The sequence below is a fragment of the Pistacia vera genome, unplaced genomic scaffold, assembly GCF_008641045.1.
Source record: "Pistacia vera cultivar Batoury unplaced genomic scaffold, PisVer_v2 Contig344, whole genome shotgun sequence".
NCBI lineage: Eukaryota > Viridiplantae > Streptophyta > Magnoliopsida > Sapindales > Anacardiaceae > Pistacia > Pistacia vera.
In genome coordinates, this window is record NW_022196162.1 from 2315646 (window position 1) to 2334109 (window position 18464).

Genomic DNA, 18464 nt, shown 5'->3' on the forward strand with positions numbered 1-18464 from the left:
TTATCAAAGGCTCATTGTCCAACCCAATTTCTATCAATTTAGGAATGAGTTTCTATCAAATAGTATCAGAGCAAGCCCCACCTTCCAAGCCCACGCAAGAGGGCCCAGTGGGCCCCTTAAGGGGCTGAGAAGGAGAGTTGCTGACAGGCTTCTAGGGCCTGATAGGCTTCTAGGCGAAGTAAGACCGGAATGGAGGCAATAAAGCTGATGAGGTCGGGGTAGCCGATGAGGGCGGGCACTCTTTGAAAAGAAGACCAACGAGGACGTTGGGGCTTGAAGCGTGGGAGAATGTTAGGATCCCACATTGAGAGGGAAAAAGGGTGGACATGTGGTTTGTAGGGGCTTGGGCACCCTCTCTTGGCAAGCCGGTTTTCCAAGGATAGTTTTACCCAAGCTCACAAAAGGACCACTGCCCAGCCCAATTGCATCAAAGCCCCACTGCCCAGTTCAATTCCTATCAATCTGGGAGTGGGTTCCTATCACAGGTCATGTTTAACTTTCGAAGTCTTCCAGATCTGGTCCAAGTTCAGTCCCAATGCTTCAATCAAACATTTAAGTTATGTAATTTATATTCCTTTGACTTCAGGAATCAGTCATGATCTCTTTTATTTATTTTGAAGTCTTACTTTCATGAATCAGTTCCACTCTTATTATCCTCCAAAGCATGCATGTATCAAAAACTTTGCTATATACTGGATTCAATAAAGTAATTGATGTGGAGATTCCTGGTTTTTCTAAAAGATAAATAATTGTGAAATTGCTGAAGATTTGGTACAAATGTTTTAAAGGAGCATTCGGTAGTGTTTTGTGTCTTCTTGTTTTCAAAGAATGAACTCAAATTGAAAATAGAGAACTCAAAATGAAAACAGAATTTTAAGGGGTTTCTTATGAACTCAAACCCACTTTTCCACTTTTTTCGTTTTTTTGTCTTTTAGAAACTGAAGACTTTGTTTATCATTTATTTTTGTATTTCCATAACACAAAATTCAATACTAACTGTTATTTAAGTAAATTTGTGAACTTTTTTGTAGAAACAGAGCAGTATATTGTCAAATTTGTATAGACATACTTGATTTGTGTATCAGGGCAGGTTGGTATATAGTTGTGCACTTTTGGGGCTATACAAAGCTTCATGTTTAGTAAGTCCAAGCATCATTTTGATTTATCTCCGGGCTTGTATGATACTAATGTGTTGTTTAATTTTCTCTTTCAATTCCCTTTCTGTTTCTGTCTATTGTAAGAGACTAAATGGTGTGAAGTAGGGGATTTTGGTGCAGTAGGCAGGAAGGTTCTTCGTGTGTGAGGTGTTAAGAGTGGTTATGGGAAGGGACAGATGGCATTAAGGGAGTGGACGATTGAAGAATTCTGTTATGAGGAATAGAATAAAGGGGAGACAGCGGGATATGGGGGATACTCTGGAAAAGTAAAGGAAAGGGAAAGGAGGTTGTGGCCCTCAAAGTCCAGCTGTCTATGTCCATTTTTGTTATCCTTTTACTGTTCTTTTGGTTGTGTTAATTTTCATTTTGGTTGTTTTGTCTGATACAGTTCTCTTATATATCAATATACTTACATCTTCTGGGTTTTGGCTGTGCTCAATACTGTTTTGCTGGTTTTTGCTATTTTGGTTTGCTTGGAATTGTGTTGGTTCAGTTGGGAAGAGGGTTCCATCAGTGACCAGGCTGTTTTCAGTTGTCTAGTTTCTGCCAGAGAATTTCAATTTTTGATTTGTCATACCTAAATTTGTCTTGCAATGTATCATTTTTCAGGTTCTTGGACATGAGCTCCTTGCAAACTGCACTCCCAAATGCACAGTTAACATCCACCTTCCTTGGTGGTGCAACTCAATCATGGTTCTCTCAAGATCAGTGACTCCTTTTATCCTGCAGATCACAGGGTAATTGTTCTTTGCCTCTTGCTACTGAAATATATTCTTACTTAATACAGGACTGCTGTTGTTAGTGTTGTGTTTGTTTCTAGTAGGTTGAAGCTTTTATTGGATAATGAGCAACTTGTAGACATGAAACATCTTTGACAATGGCATTTTTCATCTTTCCATCCAATGTGCAGGTGGCTAGCCTACATGTCGGACAGGCACCAACCCTCAATTACAGTAAGTTTGTAATTTGCTCTTGTTATTATTTGGGCAGTGCTGGAATAATTGTTTTGAAATGGTGAAATCATTTCTGGCAATTCTCTTGTCATCATTTTACTCAAAAGTTATGAATTGTGATTTTTTATCCAACATTTGAATTTAGCAAGAAGTTTGGGCAGAGATTGCCTGAACACTAACATGCTATTGCTTGAATTTGGTCTTATGTGATTAGTCACTCGCTGTTCGCTGTAGTACAAACTTTTTTTAGTTGCTGTGGTGGGTATGAGGGTTTGCCTTACCTAAAACCAAAGCAAGACTTCACATCTGTAGTGTATCCTAGTCCTGCTATGCTTAAACCTTCATCCAAAACCTAAACATTACCTGTTAATAATTGGAGAACCTCAATTTATTACGGCGGTTGACAGCCTTTTGTGCCTCCAACCTGGCCTAATCTAAATATAAACTAATTGTTACTTTTTGGTATACTTAATCACCTAATGAGCAACATGCAGAGTTTATAGAGTCTCTCTTAAGATGAGAAAATAAAATTGGGAAGGTTTCATATAAGGTGGCTATTCGATCATAATGTTCATTTTAGATGCCCCTGGTTGTAAACTATGTGATTGAGTTGAAGTTGCTTTAATCTTTGTATCTTTAACCAATGTGGGAATAGCTTCTTTGGCTGCACTTTGTTGAAAGGTTTTCGATTTTATGAATCTACATATTATTTTCTAGAAATGTCATTTCTTAGAACATTAACATTCTGGTTGGGATACTCTTTTTTCCAAATATTTCCGTGGTTCTATACCACTCAAGTTGATTAAATATGAACAGACCCTTAAGCTGTTACCATTTTGAGTATTATATCAGAAATAGCTAAACTTGGTTCCCTTATTTTCAGGAATGTCCCAGCACAAGGGCTGTTGCTCTGTTGGAGGAAATCCATTCGCTTAGAATTCCTCCTGCAAACTGTGTTCTTCGTAGTGAAAATTTTCTTGTGACTAATTGTAGCGTGTTATTTATTACACTATTATGTCCTTATTCTGAGCGTATTCGATGTGAAAATAAAACCTTTACGTGAATAACGGCACCAAATTTGGAAGGCCGTGAAAGTATTTATTGCATCTTTTTCAGGCCTAATATTTGTATTTGAATCACGTTGTTAGAAGTTAGAACTAGTGATTGTAGCTCAAGAATTGGTTTTGTAAGGTTCTTATATGGATCAAAGATGTGAATACCTTTCTGGTTTTTATTACTAGATGCTCCTTGTAAAAATCCAAGTATTTGTATTTTACTATGTGAAAGGTTTTTATACTATGATGCTCCTTGTAAATTAAATATCAAGTATTTGATTTGACTATTTTCATTCATCAGTAGATTGAAAATATTTACAGATAAAAATCAAATTGTGATAAACTGTCATGTTTTACGGAAACCCCTATTTGGTTCATTTTCCTCAACTAAATCAAATTATCACAAAATACAATTATACGTATAAGTATATCCAAAACTTTAATTCACGTAAAACAAGATATGGTGTGTGTCTTGTATGACTAATGAGCAAGCACATGACATATTAGGGTGATTTTTGAAGATGTAATTGTAGAATGTCTGTCTTCCCGACACACAGTGTGCAGGAATGTCTTTATTCTAGCGCTTGTCTTGTACAAATGCAAGACATGCTCAATTATTTGCTTGACTAAATATAGTACAAAATCTTTAGATTTACCATTTAAAGGAGTCCAATCCAAAACAGATGACCTCCAGTAGAAGAAACTACTATCTATTATAGGCTAAAATACAAGATAAAACAATAGTTAGACAGTACTAATGAGTACCAATTCGTCAAACAGAGACTTTTCTGAACATTGAAATGACTTATCTCTTCTATGGCTAAAACAGATCCAACCAAGAGTAAAATACAATAATGTTAAGCGTGTTGAGAGAATTGAATTGTTAAGGAGATATGTTTACTTCTTGATTTATATAGAATCTTTTCCAAATGGGCTAGTTTCAACAAATGGGTTAAATCGGCTTTATTTAATATAATTTCTGAAAATCATCTTACACCAACCATCTAAGAACAAAATACACAATTATTGATCAAAACAAAAAAAACTTCAATGATCAAACGAGATTCTCAAAAAAAAATTATGAATATAAGAAACATACATAGTTTTCTTGGTAGATGAATGTTCCAATTCCCCAAAGAAAATTTCAAATTGGATCCTAGAAAAACCATGAAAATGACATAAGAGTCATCTATATATTAGCTAAGAAGATTCAGTCAGCAGATAAATTTAGGTTATAATTTTATCTTTCAATGAAATTACTAAAGGATTAAATAAAATGAACTTATCTTCAACTCTAATTTATCTTTTGCACTCTTAATGCCTTTATCTTAGATCAGATTTTATCTAAATCTATTAGATGATAGAGAAAGAAAGTATCCCAAAGGACAAGGGACAATTCGGAAATATTAAGAAATAAATTGATATGGTTTTTTAAGAAATGGATGAATTCATATATGGTAATTACAAAAAGTAAACAATTAAAATTTCATTTCATTTTTCCAAAACTAAATACAAAGAGGAAAATAAATCCTGCTTTAAGCAACCTTATTCTCATCCTTGTGATTCTATGATTGTATGCATGGAATATCAATGATAAACCAAGAATGAAGAGAACTTGTATAAAGGAGAAATTTAATTCAATTATTTGAGGTAATTAAGTAGTAGCCTCTGTAGTCCCTCACATTTGCTACCCAAATCATAACAAAAGAAGCAACATATGGATATGGGATTGCCTTTAAGCTATAAAACGGTTTCAAGCTTTTACTTTCAGGCCACAATTCTCATGCTTAGCTTAGCTTGCATTATTCCCTTGGCGTGAATATCTTATATACACAACTATACGACCATTTCTGGCATTTGGCCTTCATGTGGAATGTTACGTATATAAACAATGCGGCCTTACCTCCAGCCATATTATTCAAGTGTTATAGAAAATCAAACGTGCATTAAGAGTGTTTGAGAGATGTCTTCTAACTTATGCCTCCAAAACTTTTTTGTGTTGTGTTATATCACTTTAATGGAGAAAATAATATCTTTATAATGGTTAGGCTAGCGACTAAGATAACTCTTATAAACTGCTTTTAACCTCCCATCAAAGATAAAAAAACCTAGTTAAATAGCTCTTTTAAACCACCTTGAACTGCATAATTGTGACATGTGACCACATCAAGTCTTACACTTCAAGCTTTCCCAGTGACGGATCCAACCACTTTTTGGGTGGGCCCTCAATTTTTTTTTTTTTAATATTAATATGTAAATTTATATATTTTGGCCCACCCTAAAAAAAATATTAATGGACAAAAATAGTAATGTATAATAAATTTTTATTTTGGCCCACCCTAAAAGAAATTCCTGGATCCACACCTTAAATCCTTTCCCCAAACTACAAAGCTTCCTAAATTATTAATAAACCTTCAATTCTCCAAATCCCAATCAAGATAACGCATATAAATACTCATTCAAACACATACTTAAAATATATTCAGTTAATTGTTCAATATGTCAACTAGAGGTTCTTGGCAAAGCTTTCTTCAACTACTTCATCGTTTACAGACACACCTCCACCTATAATTCTCCATGCCATCTTCCGGCCGGCCGTGTTACTGTCTCTAATCTTGGACATGGCTTCTCAATGCGTCAGACTCAGGGTCTCCTTTTGATCTGCAATGGCAACAATGGAGCATGTAGAAAACTTGATTCTAACATGTGATTGAATATTGCTACCAAAAATTTGTTATCACTCGTTTTCGACTACTCGAAAATAGAATATTCATGTCTAATAATTTTTCTCTTAATTTTATTGTAGGTTGAAGGATGATATAGACAAGGTTAAACCAGCACCAGTAACATCTCCACCTCCAAGGTTTAACTTCGCCCTCTGGTATGAATTTAATTAAGAAATTGTCTAATTGCATAATGTAGGGTTGATAATTCATTGTTTAGATGATTTTAATAGTCAAATAAAATACACTAAAATCAAATATGAAGAATCAACAGAATTAGTTGAATTACCATGCAGGGCAAGATGGATTTTGGGATCTATACTATCTCTGTTGCTACCTTTCTGTAAACAAAAATGGGAGAAGCTACAAAAAGTAGAAGGTAAATTTTATGAAATTATAGATATCTTCAGAGTAAGTTTTTTTTTTTTTTTTTGTCATACATGCAGCTTGTTACCACCAACTGAATTTTAAATTACCATAAACTGAGATTTCTTCATCTAATCCTTAATTTAGTGATTGTTCAAATGATATACGGATATCGTAGAGACTATGAAACGAAATGATTTAAATAATTAATACGAGAACAGTATGTAAAATGCATTTGTGCGTCTGGCCCGTCTGCCCTCTCGTATTTATAAAGATAATTAATCTTTTTGTATTTAAATATCAAAAACAATCTACAACAGAAATACCATAATTCGAGGTTAAATTTTTACAGGCAAAAGGATTTAATTAGTCCTAAAATTTTGTGGAATAAATGAAAAACATGATTATGTACATTAGCAACCTTACAGAGATTAATAAATTCGTGAAATTAATTAGTTTATAATTTGTAAATCTTAATAGGGGAGGCAGAAATGGTGGTTGAGGAGATAGAAAATGTAGCAGAGGTACTAAAAAAGGTGGCAACAGTGGCTGAGAAAGTATCAACACAAATGGCAGAGAAGCTTCACGATCATACGAAACTCCAAGAAGCTCCATTGTTGGTTGAACGTGTTTCCAAGCAACTGCTCAGGATGGTATTCACAAGGTAACCCTTTTTATTATTTATTCACCCAATTACTCAATCTAATATATAGTTATTGTCAACAAAATATTAATATATTATCAAATTGGGAAAAATAGAGCTATATTTAATTTAACAGTTAGTCTTCAATAAAATAAAATGTTAAACTTGTTCAATTTTTATTTCATATTGCGTACGGAAACCGTGTTTCTTAACATAAGCCATAATTTTGAACTATGTTTTAAAGGACCCTAATTGAGTTCCAAACTAACCTTGCATTACTTAAACCTCCAGTACTACAGTTGTAGACTGTTTCTTGTACGAAATAAATTTCTTTGAAGAAGAAGATTAAAAAATACTATATTTTAAGAAAGTTGAGATTTGACTCCTTATTTTCCCGAAAAACTTTTATAAAGGGTCACCAGGAAATGGTTGCTCAAAAGTTTTTGATAATATATAAACCTAGGAGCATGAAACTGGTCACTGTACAAGATTATTAGGGATTCAGGGTCAATAAAATGGTGCTTTTCAAGTAGTTTTAATTGAAGAAATTTAAATGTAGTTAATGGGGCCTGTTCAAGAATTTTGTGTTGACTAAATAACACCACTATTTTTTTTTTTTTTTTTTTTAAATTCATTCCAATGTGTAGAATAAAATTTGATATGATGGTTTCACACAATGGCGTTGCCAATAAGATTTAATAACATGAACCCCAAGAGACAGTGGCGGACCTAGGATTTTTGCCTAGGGGGCCCCCTCGCTCTGCCACTGTTTGCCAATCAACTAATGAAAACATAAGAAAATAACATCCAATTCACAAGGAAACACAAGAAAATTGTATACCTCTTTCGCTTAAGGAGCAAGCCCTAGCAAGCCAAAACGTGTCGTTTTATTTTTCACATCTGACGCAGTTTCGCCGTGGCGAAGCTTTTTCCTTGCCGTAACGAGAATCTTTCGGACCAAATTTGAGCATGAAAGAGTCTGAATATAGAAAAGTGTTAAACATATGAATTGTAGCCCTTTAAATTATATTTCTACTAGTTTAAGAATCAGCACAATATGAGGTCTACAACTCAAGTTATGGTAGAAATACTGAAGCACGTCCAAAGACGTTTTTCTTCAGTTTCCAACATACTGTTCACGACTTCAAGCCACGTTTTCACCCTTGTTCAGTCAGAATTAGGAAAAACCCAAAACATGAAAGTTGTAGCTCTGCTTCTTAGCTTTCCAAAGCTTCTAAAATTAGGTCATTCTGAGTTTCCAAGCTCAAGTTACGCAATTTACGCTCAAAACTATCATTTATGTTCAAAATCATCGTTTAGGCCTGCAAAGATAAATTAATAGAATTAGGTAGCAATTATGACCCAAATTGTATGAGAAGTATCTTAAATCCTATCGAAATTCAATGTAAAATCATAGGGAAAAATAGGATTATCATTTTCAACAACCACAAATCCACTAAAAATATTCTGCATAAATTTAGATCTCAATCACAACTCTAACAAAAATAAAATACACAAAGATTTACAAAAATATGGATTACAATCACTCCAAATCCAGATCCGCATGTAAAAAGGAAGTTGGGAATTGGGGAAGAAAAACTTGAATATAAAAAAGACAAAACCTAACTTTTTACTTTTTTTTTTACCTTTTAAAAAAACTTTAAAATTTTTTTTTTAAAGTTGAGGGCAGGCCTGGGCTTACCCTCAAGGGGCCTAGGTTCACCCCTGCCAAGAGATTGGCCTAACGGTCAAGAACGTTTGCTCTCTTTCTTGAGTTTTTAGGTTCAAACCTTGGGGCCACCTACCATAATAATATTGTGGCTTACTTGGTCCTTAGAGCTTGTAGGTGTTCAATGGGCCTTGGGGATTAATTAAGGTGCGCGCAAGCTAACCTAGACACCCCAGTTACCAAAAAAAAAAAAAAGATTCAATAACATGTAAGATGTTGGATCGTCTAAATGTAAAATTTAGGATACATTTTGAATAAATATAGTATTACTTTTATTTTTCATTTTTGATAAATATTGAAATGTATATATTGTGAAAAACAAAGAGATAATTCGAAGAATTTGAGAGAGAAAGGAAGTAATTATGTTATTGATTTTTTTTGGTTAAAGATGCAAGAAGAAGAATCCTTTTCTTTATATAGTAGCAGAGGTAGTAAAGGTAAAGTAGTTCAGCTACTCAGCTCAAGCAGATACCATAACTAAAAACGACAACATTTAACTTCTTAATCAAAACGACATCATTTTGAGTTTATTGAGCTCAATTGCAATGAAGTCAACAATCTTTTATTCTTGACACTCTGATCTACATTCCCCCTTAAGCTGAACCGGCTTCATTAGCTTCATTTCTTGTCACTTTGATCCACATTCTCCTTTAAGTTAACCAGCCTTCATTTAGTGACATTATGATCCACATTCCCACTTAAACAAGATTGAAGGATGTGAACCTTTCACTGAATTCCATAGGCAGATTATGGACTTTTTGGAAAAGCATATTAAGTCAGCAGAGGAGCAAGAGCCACTACAGCAGGATCAAAGCAAATGCAATAGGGAATCAAGTTAAAAAAAAAAGAAAAAAAAAAGGCAGAACCGAGAGCAAATGCAGAGCCAAGAGTTAATTCAGAGTGGAATTTCGAGTAGTATTGTTGATGAATGCTGAGTGCTAAAATAGAAATCAAACTTTGTGCTATAGAACTGAATGCAGCAACATGAAGTTTGATTTGGAAATGCTGAAATAGAACTTATTGTTGAAGAGCAGTGAGTGCAACAACATTAAGCTTGGCTTTTAAGTTTTGAAATTGAGTGATGGAGAGAGCCTTGGTGAGAATGTCAACAATTTGGTGCTGCAAAAGGACATACTAAACACTCAATTTTTTGGCAATAACTTGTTCTCTAACATAGTGAGTATCCAACTCAATATGCTTGGTTCTAGCATGAAAAATAGGCTTTGATGCCAATGCCCCTGCACTAAGATTGTTACACCAAATGACAGGAGAATTCTGCATTTTCAAACCCAATTCAGAGAACATGCTTTGAAGCCAAGCCATTTCAGTTGTTGTGTGTGCCAAGGCTCGGTATTCAACTTCTATTGAAGAGAGAGCAACAACCTTTTGTTTTCGAGAGCTCCATTGAATAAGAGTGGGTCCCAAATAAACACAATAACCACTTGTTGAGCATCTATTATCCAAGTTACTACTCTAATCAACATCGAAATAACATTCAACACACAATGAGGTTGTTGGTTTGAAAAGAAGACTATGATGTTGTGTTCCTTTGAGATATCTCAGTATCCTTTTACAAGCTTGCCACTAATGCTTAGTTGGTGCTTGAAGAAACTGACTAAACTTGTTGACAGTGAAGCTTATGTCAGGTCTTGTTAAAGTTAAGTATTGTAAAGTCCCTATGGTGCTTCAGTAAATAGTAGGATCCTGAAAAGTAGCAGTATCAGTAGAAAAGAGCTTTGTCCTAATTGTCATAGGTGTGGGACATGAGTGAGCCTCTGACATTTTAGTCTTTGCAAGTAAATCTGAAATGTACTTAGTTTGCTTAAGATGAAGACCTTGAGTTGTTTGAGTAGCCTCAATACCAAGGAAATATCAGACTGTCCCAAGAGCTTTTAAAGAGAACTACTCATTCAATTCTTGAATAAACTAATGGATAAATTGAGTATGGCTGCCCGTGATTAATATATCATCAACATAAATGAGAAAAGAGATCATTTTACCATCATTGAGTAGCGTAAAGAAGCTAGTATCAGAGATAGAATTCTGAAATCCTTTACTTAGAAGTGCTTGTTTCAATTGATCAAACCAAGCCCTTGGTGCTTGTTTGAGGCCATAGAGAGCTTTATTGAGTTTGCAAACAAAATTAGGAGCATGAGGATTGACAAAGCCTTTTGGTTGCTTCATAAAAACAGTCACACTAAGAGTGCCATTGAGGAAGGCATTGTTGATGTCAATTTGTTGAATGTCCCAGCCATTGGAGATAGCAAGAGTAATTCCTAATGGTAGATGGCTTCACTATAGGACTAAAAGTTTCAAAGTAGTCAAGTCCAAGAGTTTGTTGAAACGCTTTTGCCTCAAGTCGAGCTTTATACTTTTGAAGTGAACTATCAACATTGAATTTGGTTCGAAAAACCCACTGATTACCAACAATGTTCATATCTGTAGTAATTGGTACTAATGTCCAGGTATGGTTCTTTTCAAGGGTAGCATATTCAGCTTGCATGGCTTCTCTGCACTCAGCACAAGCTAAGGCTTCTCGAACTGAAAGTGGTTTAGAGCGTACAGGTGTTTGGTTGGAAGAAAGCAGGGTATATTTTGGTTGAATGGTTGCAGGTGTTTTTGAAGTGTTTTAGCTCATGTCATCATTGGATGACTGTTTGTGGAAGGTTGGGAAGTGTTTGGTTTATTAGGAAACTATGATGAAGATAACTCAACTTCAAGATTACAAATTGGTGGAGAGGTGTTAGCAATAGGAGAGGAGGAGGTAGACATCTGTAGTGTTATTAAGTTTATTTCAAGGGAGTAATTTGTGCAGGGTAATTTGGAAAGGTTTGGATTGTTAGAAGGATTAGTAGTTTGACTAGGTGATGAATAGGATATTGATGGCATGGTAGATAAAGAGGATTGTGAGGAAGAAGAGGAAGGAGCAACATATGCATTGGAGAAATTATGCTTACCAACTGTTGGAATAGGATTGATTACTGAACAGGGAACTGTAGGAGGAGCTTTGCCAGGAGGTGATTCAAACGAAGAGTGAGTATTATGTGCAGGTGGTTGTATTTGGTGAGGAAAAGAAGTAAAAGGGAATTTGACTTGGTTGGCTTGACTAGGCTCTGAAACAGGAATTGGTTGGGAAGAAGAGGCTTGGGAACTAAAACCATTTTTATAAGGAAACTCGGTTTCAGTGAACCTCACATTTGGGGCAATGTAAACCTTCCCATGAGAAGATAAACACTTATAGCCCTTATGGATCAAACTATAGCCTATGAACACACACTTAGAGGAGTGAAAACTGAACTTATGATGATTAAAATCCCTTAAATAAGGAAAACAAGCACATCCAAATATTTTTAATGAAGAATAAAGAGGAGATCTAGCAAGCAACACTTGATAAGGAAAGACAAAATTCAGTACAGAGGATGGCATTCTATTAATTAAGACTAACTGTTTTGTCAAAAGCACACCACCAAAGATGCATAAGCATAGAAGCATGAGCTAATAAAGTTAGTCTTGTTTCAATAACATGTCTATGTTTTCTCTCACTCCTACGTTTTGTTGATGAACATAAGCACATGAGTGTCGAAATTGTATTCCAGTATTAGTTAGATAGGAATGCAAGCCTTTATATTCTTCTCTTTGGTCAGATTGTAAATATTTAAGTTTATAATTAAACAGTCTTTCAACCAAGTGATGAAATTTAATAAAAACAGAAGCAACTTCAGCTTTAGTTCTTAAAGGGAAAAGCCAAGTAAATCGACTAAAGTCATTTATGAATTAGATATAGTATCTAAAGCCTTCCAAAGACACTATAGGTGCTAGGCCCCAAACATTACTGTGAATGAGTTCAAGGGGATTTGTTGCTTGGGAATGTGAAATGGGAAAGGTTTTTTTTGTGAAGTTACCAAGTTGACAAGCATCACAAAAGGTTAAAGTTGATTTGAACTTAGATAGTGGGAGATTAGGTATTTGATCTAAAATTTTGTGAAGGATTTTAGCATGGGGATGCCCTAATCGTTTGTGCCAAGTTGATAAGAGTGTAATTTATATATATTTTTTTATTCCTTCCATATTATGTTTTTGTTATGTTTTATGCCTAGTTGAGTTGATTAGAGTTTATTTTGTAAGTTTGGCATATTTGGATAGACTTTATGAAATAATTGAGAAAAGATTAGGAAATTCCAGATTTTTGTTATTTTGACCAGTGCTGCGTTTTTCAGGTTTTTCATGAAGTCAGATTTCTCGATTGCAAAAGTGTTCTTCAGAAAAAGGAAGGTAGACGAATCAAGCCTTCCAGGAAGGTATTATGGGTGAGAATTTGAGTTCGTTTGGGCCCTCATTAGTTGTTGCAAAACCGGACCTGGAATCCTATTCGTGGAAGGATTTCCTGGCTAAGTATTGAGTCTTCGAATGGGCTTAACTGGAGCTTCAGATATCGAAACCAGGTGATTCAAAAGCCAAAATTCATCTACACATCTAGGACTACAACTTTTATGAAGTGACCAAGCCAGAAAAGTTCTTTTACATTGTGAGAATCCTGGTGCAAGCTGGATTACGAATTCTGTTTTCCATATCTGATAAGATTTTGACAGTTTTGAAAGTCTATCGTTTAGCAAAGATCTAGGAAAGTAATTTCTGTGATTCCTGGGGCAGAATTGAGGAAAAAACACATTATTTATTTATGAGTTGTTAGGTTAAACAGGGGAGAGCAGCAGTGGAGTGTTGTTTTTAGTTTTTTACTTTCTACATCAATATGTGCGACTAATCTTTCTTCTTCAGTTCAAGGGGATTTTGAAGCCTGAATTCATATCATTGGTGTAACTTAACTTCAGTAACATTGTTCTCAATCTCATTCTTATTGGAATTGTTTATGTTATTCTGTTTCAATTGTTTATGATTTTCTGTTTGGGTGATTTAGTAATGGCCTGCTGAATTGTTTAATTGGAATTTTATCTGTTAGAATTAGGAAGTGTGATACGTAATTGTCCTTTTTCTATTCAATGAGTAACACATGATGATAGATGATTACGGACAAGTTTTTAGTCTGTCACCTTGAATAACATAACCTAAGTTTAATAATCCGATCTTGCGTGATTGTTGCTTGGATTGATCTATTTTCCTAATTCTTAAGGCTGCCATTGAATTAAACTTAGAGAGCTTATTCTAGGTTGTTCAAAGGTTAAGATCTAGTTGAAGAGCTTATTTCAGTAGTGATAATTAAGGGAAAATTTGGGTAACAGAGCTTGTTGTTTCTTAGGGTTAATAATTCCATAATGACGAGATAGAATGATGTTACGGTTAGTTCGTGTCCAATGCATGTTTAGGTGGATCTTGAACCGAGAACTGGGTGTTTTTAATCTGATATTTTCTACCATTAGAGATTTATTTGCTTCACTTTAGATTGCATTGACTACAACCCCTTTCATTACTGTTGTCATGTTTACTATTTAGGATTTTATTTTATTTTATTTTTCTTTTGTTTTCGTTGTGGTTATTGGATAAAATATAGGAATTAATCTAATCATTCCCTGTGGGATCGACCCTTGCTTACCCTATATGTAATTTAGTAGTTACGTTAGTAAGGTTATTAATTTGGAGCATTCGGCATGCTACCACAAGTTATAGGACCATGATCATTATTATGACTAACTTGAGACACTAGAGCAAAGGAGGGTGTTATAAAGGTAGGATGTGCTTGGGTCAAACTTGAAATATCTGAAACTGATGACCCTAAGGTTGTTGTATCAGGAATTGATGTAATACTATTATCCATATGAGAGTACCAAATTTAGATGCATTATGATTATTATTATGCAGTGGAGGAAAAGTATCATGTGAACAAACAAAACAAAGGCAATTTTTATTCAATGAATGATGAGTACAATCACTAGAGTCATCCTTAGTATTAACACTATTGAAATTATTATAAGCATTAAAACAACCAGAGTTTGCATCAATACAATCTGAATTATCAGCAACTGACTTATTTAAAGTAGTATCTAATAGTTGTGAATTGGTTTGTGGACATTTGGACTCAACTGTATGAACAAAATTTGTATCAATACAATATGAATTATTAGCAACTGACTTATTTAAAGTAGTATGTACTAATTGTGAATTTGACTATGGACATTTGGACTCAGCTATATGAACATAAGACTTGTGAATGGAGGAAAGAGGCAGCAGAGGAGAGACAGATGATGAGTGAATTGATGATGACTAAGATGGCAAAATAGAGGAAAGGTTCAATTGGTATAATCCAGTTTTAAGCTCTCCCTACAGTAACACTGTATTTGTAACTTTGTCCTTAACTAAGCAACAGCTAGAAGAAAACTCAACCACAACATTACTATACTTAGTAAACTTGGAAATACTAAGCAAATTTTTTGTAATTCTAGGGACACACAAAACATTCTTCAAGTAAAGGTGAACATGTAAGGATAACATGAGAAATATGGAGGAACTCACCACTGCCTACTTGAAGTTGCTTAGCTCCATCATAGTTATGACTGATATTAAGTTGATTTAGGTCTACAGTAACATGGTCAGTTGCTCCTGAATCCATGTACCAAGTAGGGTCTTGCAATATGGTTGGTGTGACAGTTATGGAGGCTCCATTGTTGGCAGATCTGGGGAATGGTTGATTAGCAACCAAATAAGCTTGACTGGAGTCATTTGGTTATTGGCTGGGAACTTTAAATCCTGGTGCAAGATTGTTACCATTCAATGGAGCAGGGTAGTGCTGAGGAACTGAATAACCACCATTCAATGGAGTAGGGTAGTGTTGTGGAACTGGATTACCACTTGATGGTACAACAACATAATGTTGTTGCTGCTGGTGACCATTGCTAAAGTGGTGTGGTTGATTAACTCCATAAGAAGAATTGTAATGATGAGGAGCTAAGTATTGAACTTGCTGAGGATGAGGCTCTGACTCAGTGAATACAGCAAAGGGAGCAAAAGAAGTATTGGTTTGTTGAAATTGATTAGCAGAGCTGTGTTGCTGAAACTAATTAGCAGAATTGTTTGGCTAGACATTAAGTTGTAGCGATGATAACACTGTACTGCAGTGTGTCCAACCTTGTTGCATACTTTACATATTGGCTTTCCTTTATTATTTTTCCTCTATCTCTACCTCTTCCGAAAGAGTTAAATCTAAGTGAGTAATTAGGTGAAAAAAGAGCTCTATACTAACCAATATGAGTTAAGTAATGATACTGATCAGTAGGTACATGATATGAATGAGTAATTCCTAGATGAGGTTCTGGATTTTGTGAGGGATAGTGTTGCTATAAGAGTGGGCTATTTAAAGAGGTAATTCTAGAGGGATAAGTGTATGGTATATTGAGTGAAGATGATGAATTAGGCGGAGGTATTGAATAGTAGGAGGCATTAGGTAAACTCAACTGTTGTCCTGGATTACTGACAGAAGCAACATGAATTGAACTATTTTGAAAGTCTACCGAATTAAATTTTTCAATCCTCATCTCATATTTTTGAAGAAGGTATTGAGCTTCTTGTAGAATTACTGAATCGATTTGGACTCAATCCTAGACATCAAATTAACAACTACAATGTCAAATTCTGGATCGAGACCATTAAGAATGAGTTGAAGTAAATCCTCATCAGAGATTAACTGATCACTTGTTGACAAATTTTCAGCTATTCCCTTCATCTCCTTAATGTACTCACTAACATTCAAATTTCCTTTTTGAGTATTTTGCAATAAACTTTTCGAATGAAGAGCTCTTGCCTTCAAATCATTCAAAAACTCATTTTCAAGGGTTAAGCAAATAGCAGTTGAAGAATGACATTTTGACACATTTCCAAACATGCATTCAGAAATGGAAGCTAATAGCCAGGTAATTAGGAACTTATTAGTTCGTTTCCATGCAACATAATCTGGATTCACTATTTCTTTAATTGAACAGTCCTTTGAACTAACTTCTTTTGATTCAGTAACTACGTTATTTTCAGAACTGATTAAAGGAATAGGGCAAGGAATCAGACCTATTAGATGGTCTTCCAACTCATGAGCCCCAATAGCTGAAAGTACTTGAGATTTCTAGAAATGGTAGTTATCTTTGTAGTTGTCTCGAGTCAATTTGGGAGTAATGACTTGTAGACTTGATGGGAAAGCTGAGGCGAAATTGTTGCAGAAGCTATAGAGCATTTTCTCCATATTATTGTCGGACTGATTTAATCCAGATGATTTAGCCATTGACATGAGTCTAGGGCTCTAATACCATGTGAAAAACAAAGAGATAATTCCAAGAATTTGAGAGAGAAAGGAAGTAATTTTGTTATTGAATTTTTTTGGTTAATGATACAAGAAGAAGAATCATTTTCTTTATATAGTAGCAGAGGTAGTAAAGGTAAAGTAGTTCTGCTACTTATCTTAAGCAGATAACATAACTGAAAACAGCAACATTTAACTTCTTAATCAAAACGACATCATTTTGAGTTTATTGAGCTCAATTGCAATGAAGTCAACAATTTTTTATTCTTGACACTCTGATCCACATTCCCCCTTAAGCTGAACCAGCTTTCATTAGCTTCATTTCTTGTCACTCTGATCCACATATATAAGATTTGTGTTTTGTGATTGATACTCATTAAATTAAATATTTATATAATAAGCATGCATTAATTTGTGGTATCACATTACTAATGTAGTATCATTGTAATGTTAGACATTTTCTCTTATATATAGATTACATCGTAGTTTTACTAATTTTGGTCTAGATTAAGTACAGGTTGATGCATTGAAGGAAGACCTTAATGACTTGGAGTCAATGGTTGAGCCAATTGTTGATAAGATCGTTAAGCAAGAATCCGAAGGAAAGTAATATATATAGGCAATTCCTATATATTGTGCATGTAAAGCTGACAGAACATATGTTATCATGGAGTTCATTGATTTACTCAAGCCTATCAAATTTACATCTTGATGATAAACTTTCTAAAATTTATTTCATACATTTATTATTCATAATTTTAAAAGTTCAAACCCAGTTATAGCAATATCTGCCGGTTAATTTAAGTATAAATAATATAGTTTCAATGAAGAAGGAACTACATGTATCCAAGGACAGACCTAAGATTAATTTTAGACTGTCAAATTTAAAATAATATAACATAAAATAGGAGAAAAGTAAAGGAGTACGGTCAAATCTAAGAATACAAGTAAAAATATAGAATGGCTAAAGTAAAAACCAAACAAAATTAATTAAAAAAAAAATCTAAGTGGGGTAACCAACTCCACTCGTCATTGAGTAGGTCTGCCCATGCATGTATCGCATTGCTGACTTCAATACATGATGACAATGCCACTACGAGACTGCCCTCAAACTTATGAGTCCAATCGTAGTCTTATATCACAAATTTGAGTTCTCTAGCTTGAGGAGTGAATTACACTTAAAGAACCCTAACATTTGTCAAAATAACCTTAAAAATGTCGTATCTTACAAACGATAATATGCAATCAAGTATATAATATACCTTAGATTAACTTGTGAGATGATGTATCCAAACATATGAGATTCGCATAATGAACTTGTATAGTGTCAAATTTATAAATAGTTAATTAAAGTGGGTGGATTTTATGAATTAGGGTTTTTGATGAGGAAGTTATGCCATGTTGAGTATGAACTGCAAATCTTTGAACATGCTTGAGTCTGGAATGTGCTTCAGTATTGTGATGATAACTTGAGATGTAGACCTCAGATTTGGATGATTCTTGGCCCATTGGAAAGCTTACTCGAAGGGCTACAACTCATATGTTTACTACTTTGCCAAATTCAGACTTTATCATTCTCAAATTTGGACATCTTCATCACGG

The 18464-nt window shown here is 34.5% G+C and overlaps 1 protein-coding gene across 1 annotated transcript in view; it reads left to right on the top strand.

Moving 5' to 3' along the window:
- Positions 1-18464, top strand: part of LOC116138845 — a 32026-nt gene that overhangs the window by 6296 nt on the left and 7266 nt on the right. Inside the window, exons 11-20 of the mRNA XM_031424504.1 lie at positions 1768-1850; positions 1945-2011; positions 2068-2110; positions 5676-5871; positions 5972-6046; positions 6185-6267; positions 6735-6907; positions 11092-11191; positions 11293-11390; positions 11502-11643. Of these exons, the coding sequence (XP_031280364.1) occupies positions 1768-1850; positions 1945-2011; positions 2068-2110; positions 5676-5871; positions 5972-6046; positions 6185-6267; positions 6735-6907; positions 11092-11191; positions 11293-11390; positions 11502-11643 (1060 nt within the window). The remainder of the gene's footprint in view (positions 1-1767; positions 1851-1944; positions 2012-2067; positions 2111-5675; positions 5872-5971; positions 6047-6184; positions 6268-6734; positions 6908-11091; positions 11192-11292; positions 11391-11501; positions 11644-18464) is intronic.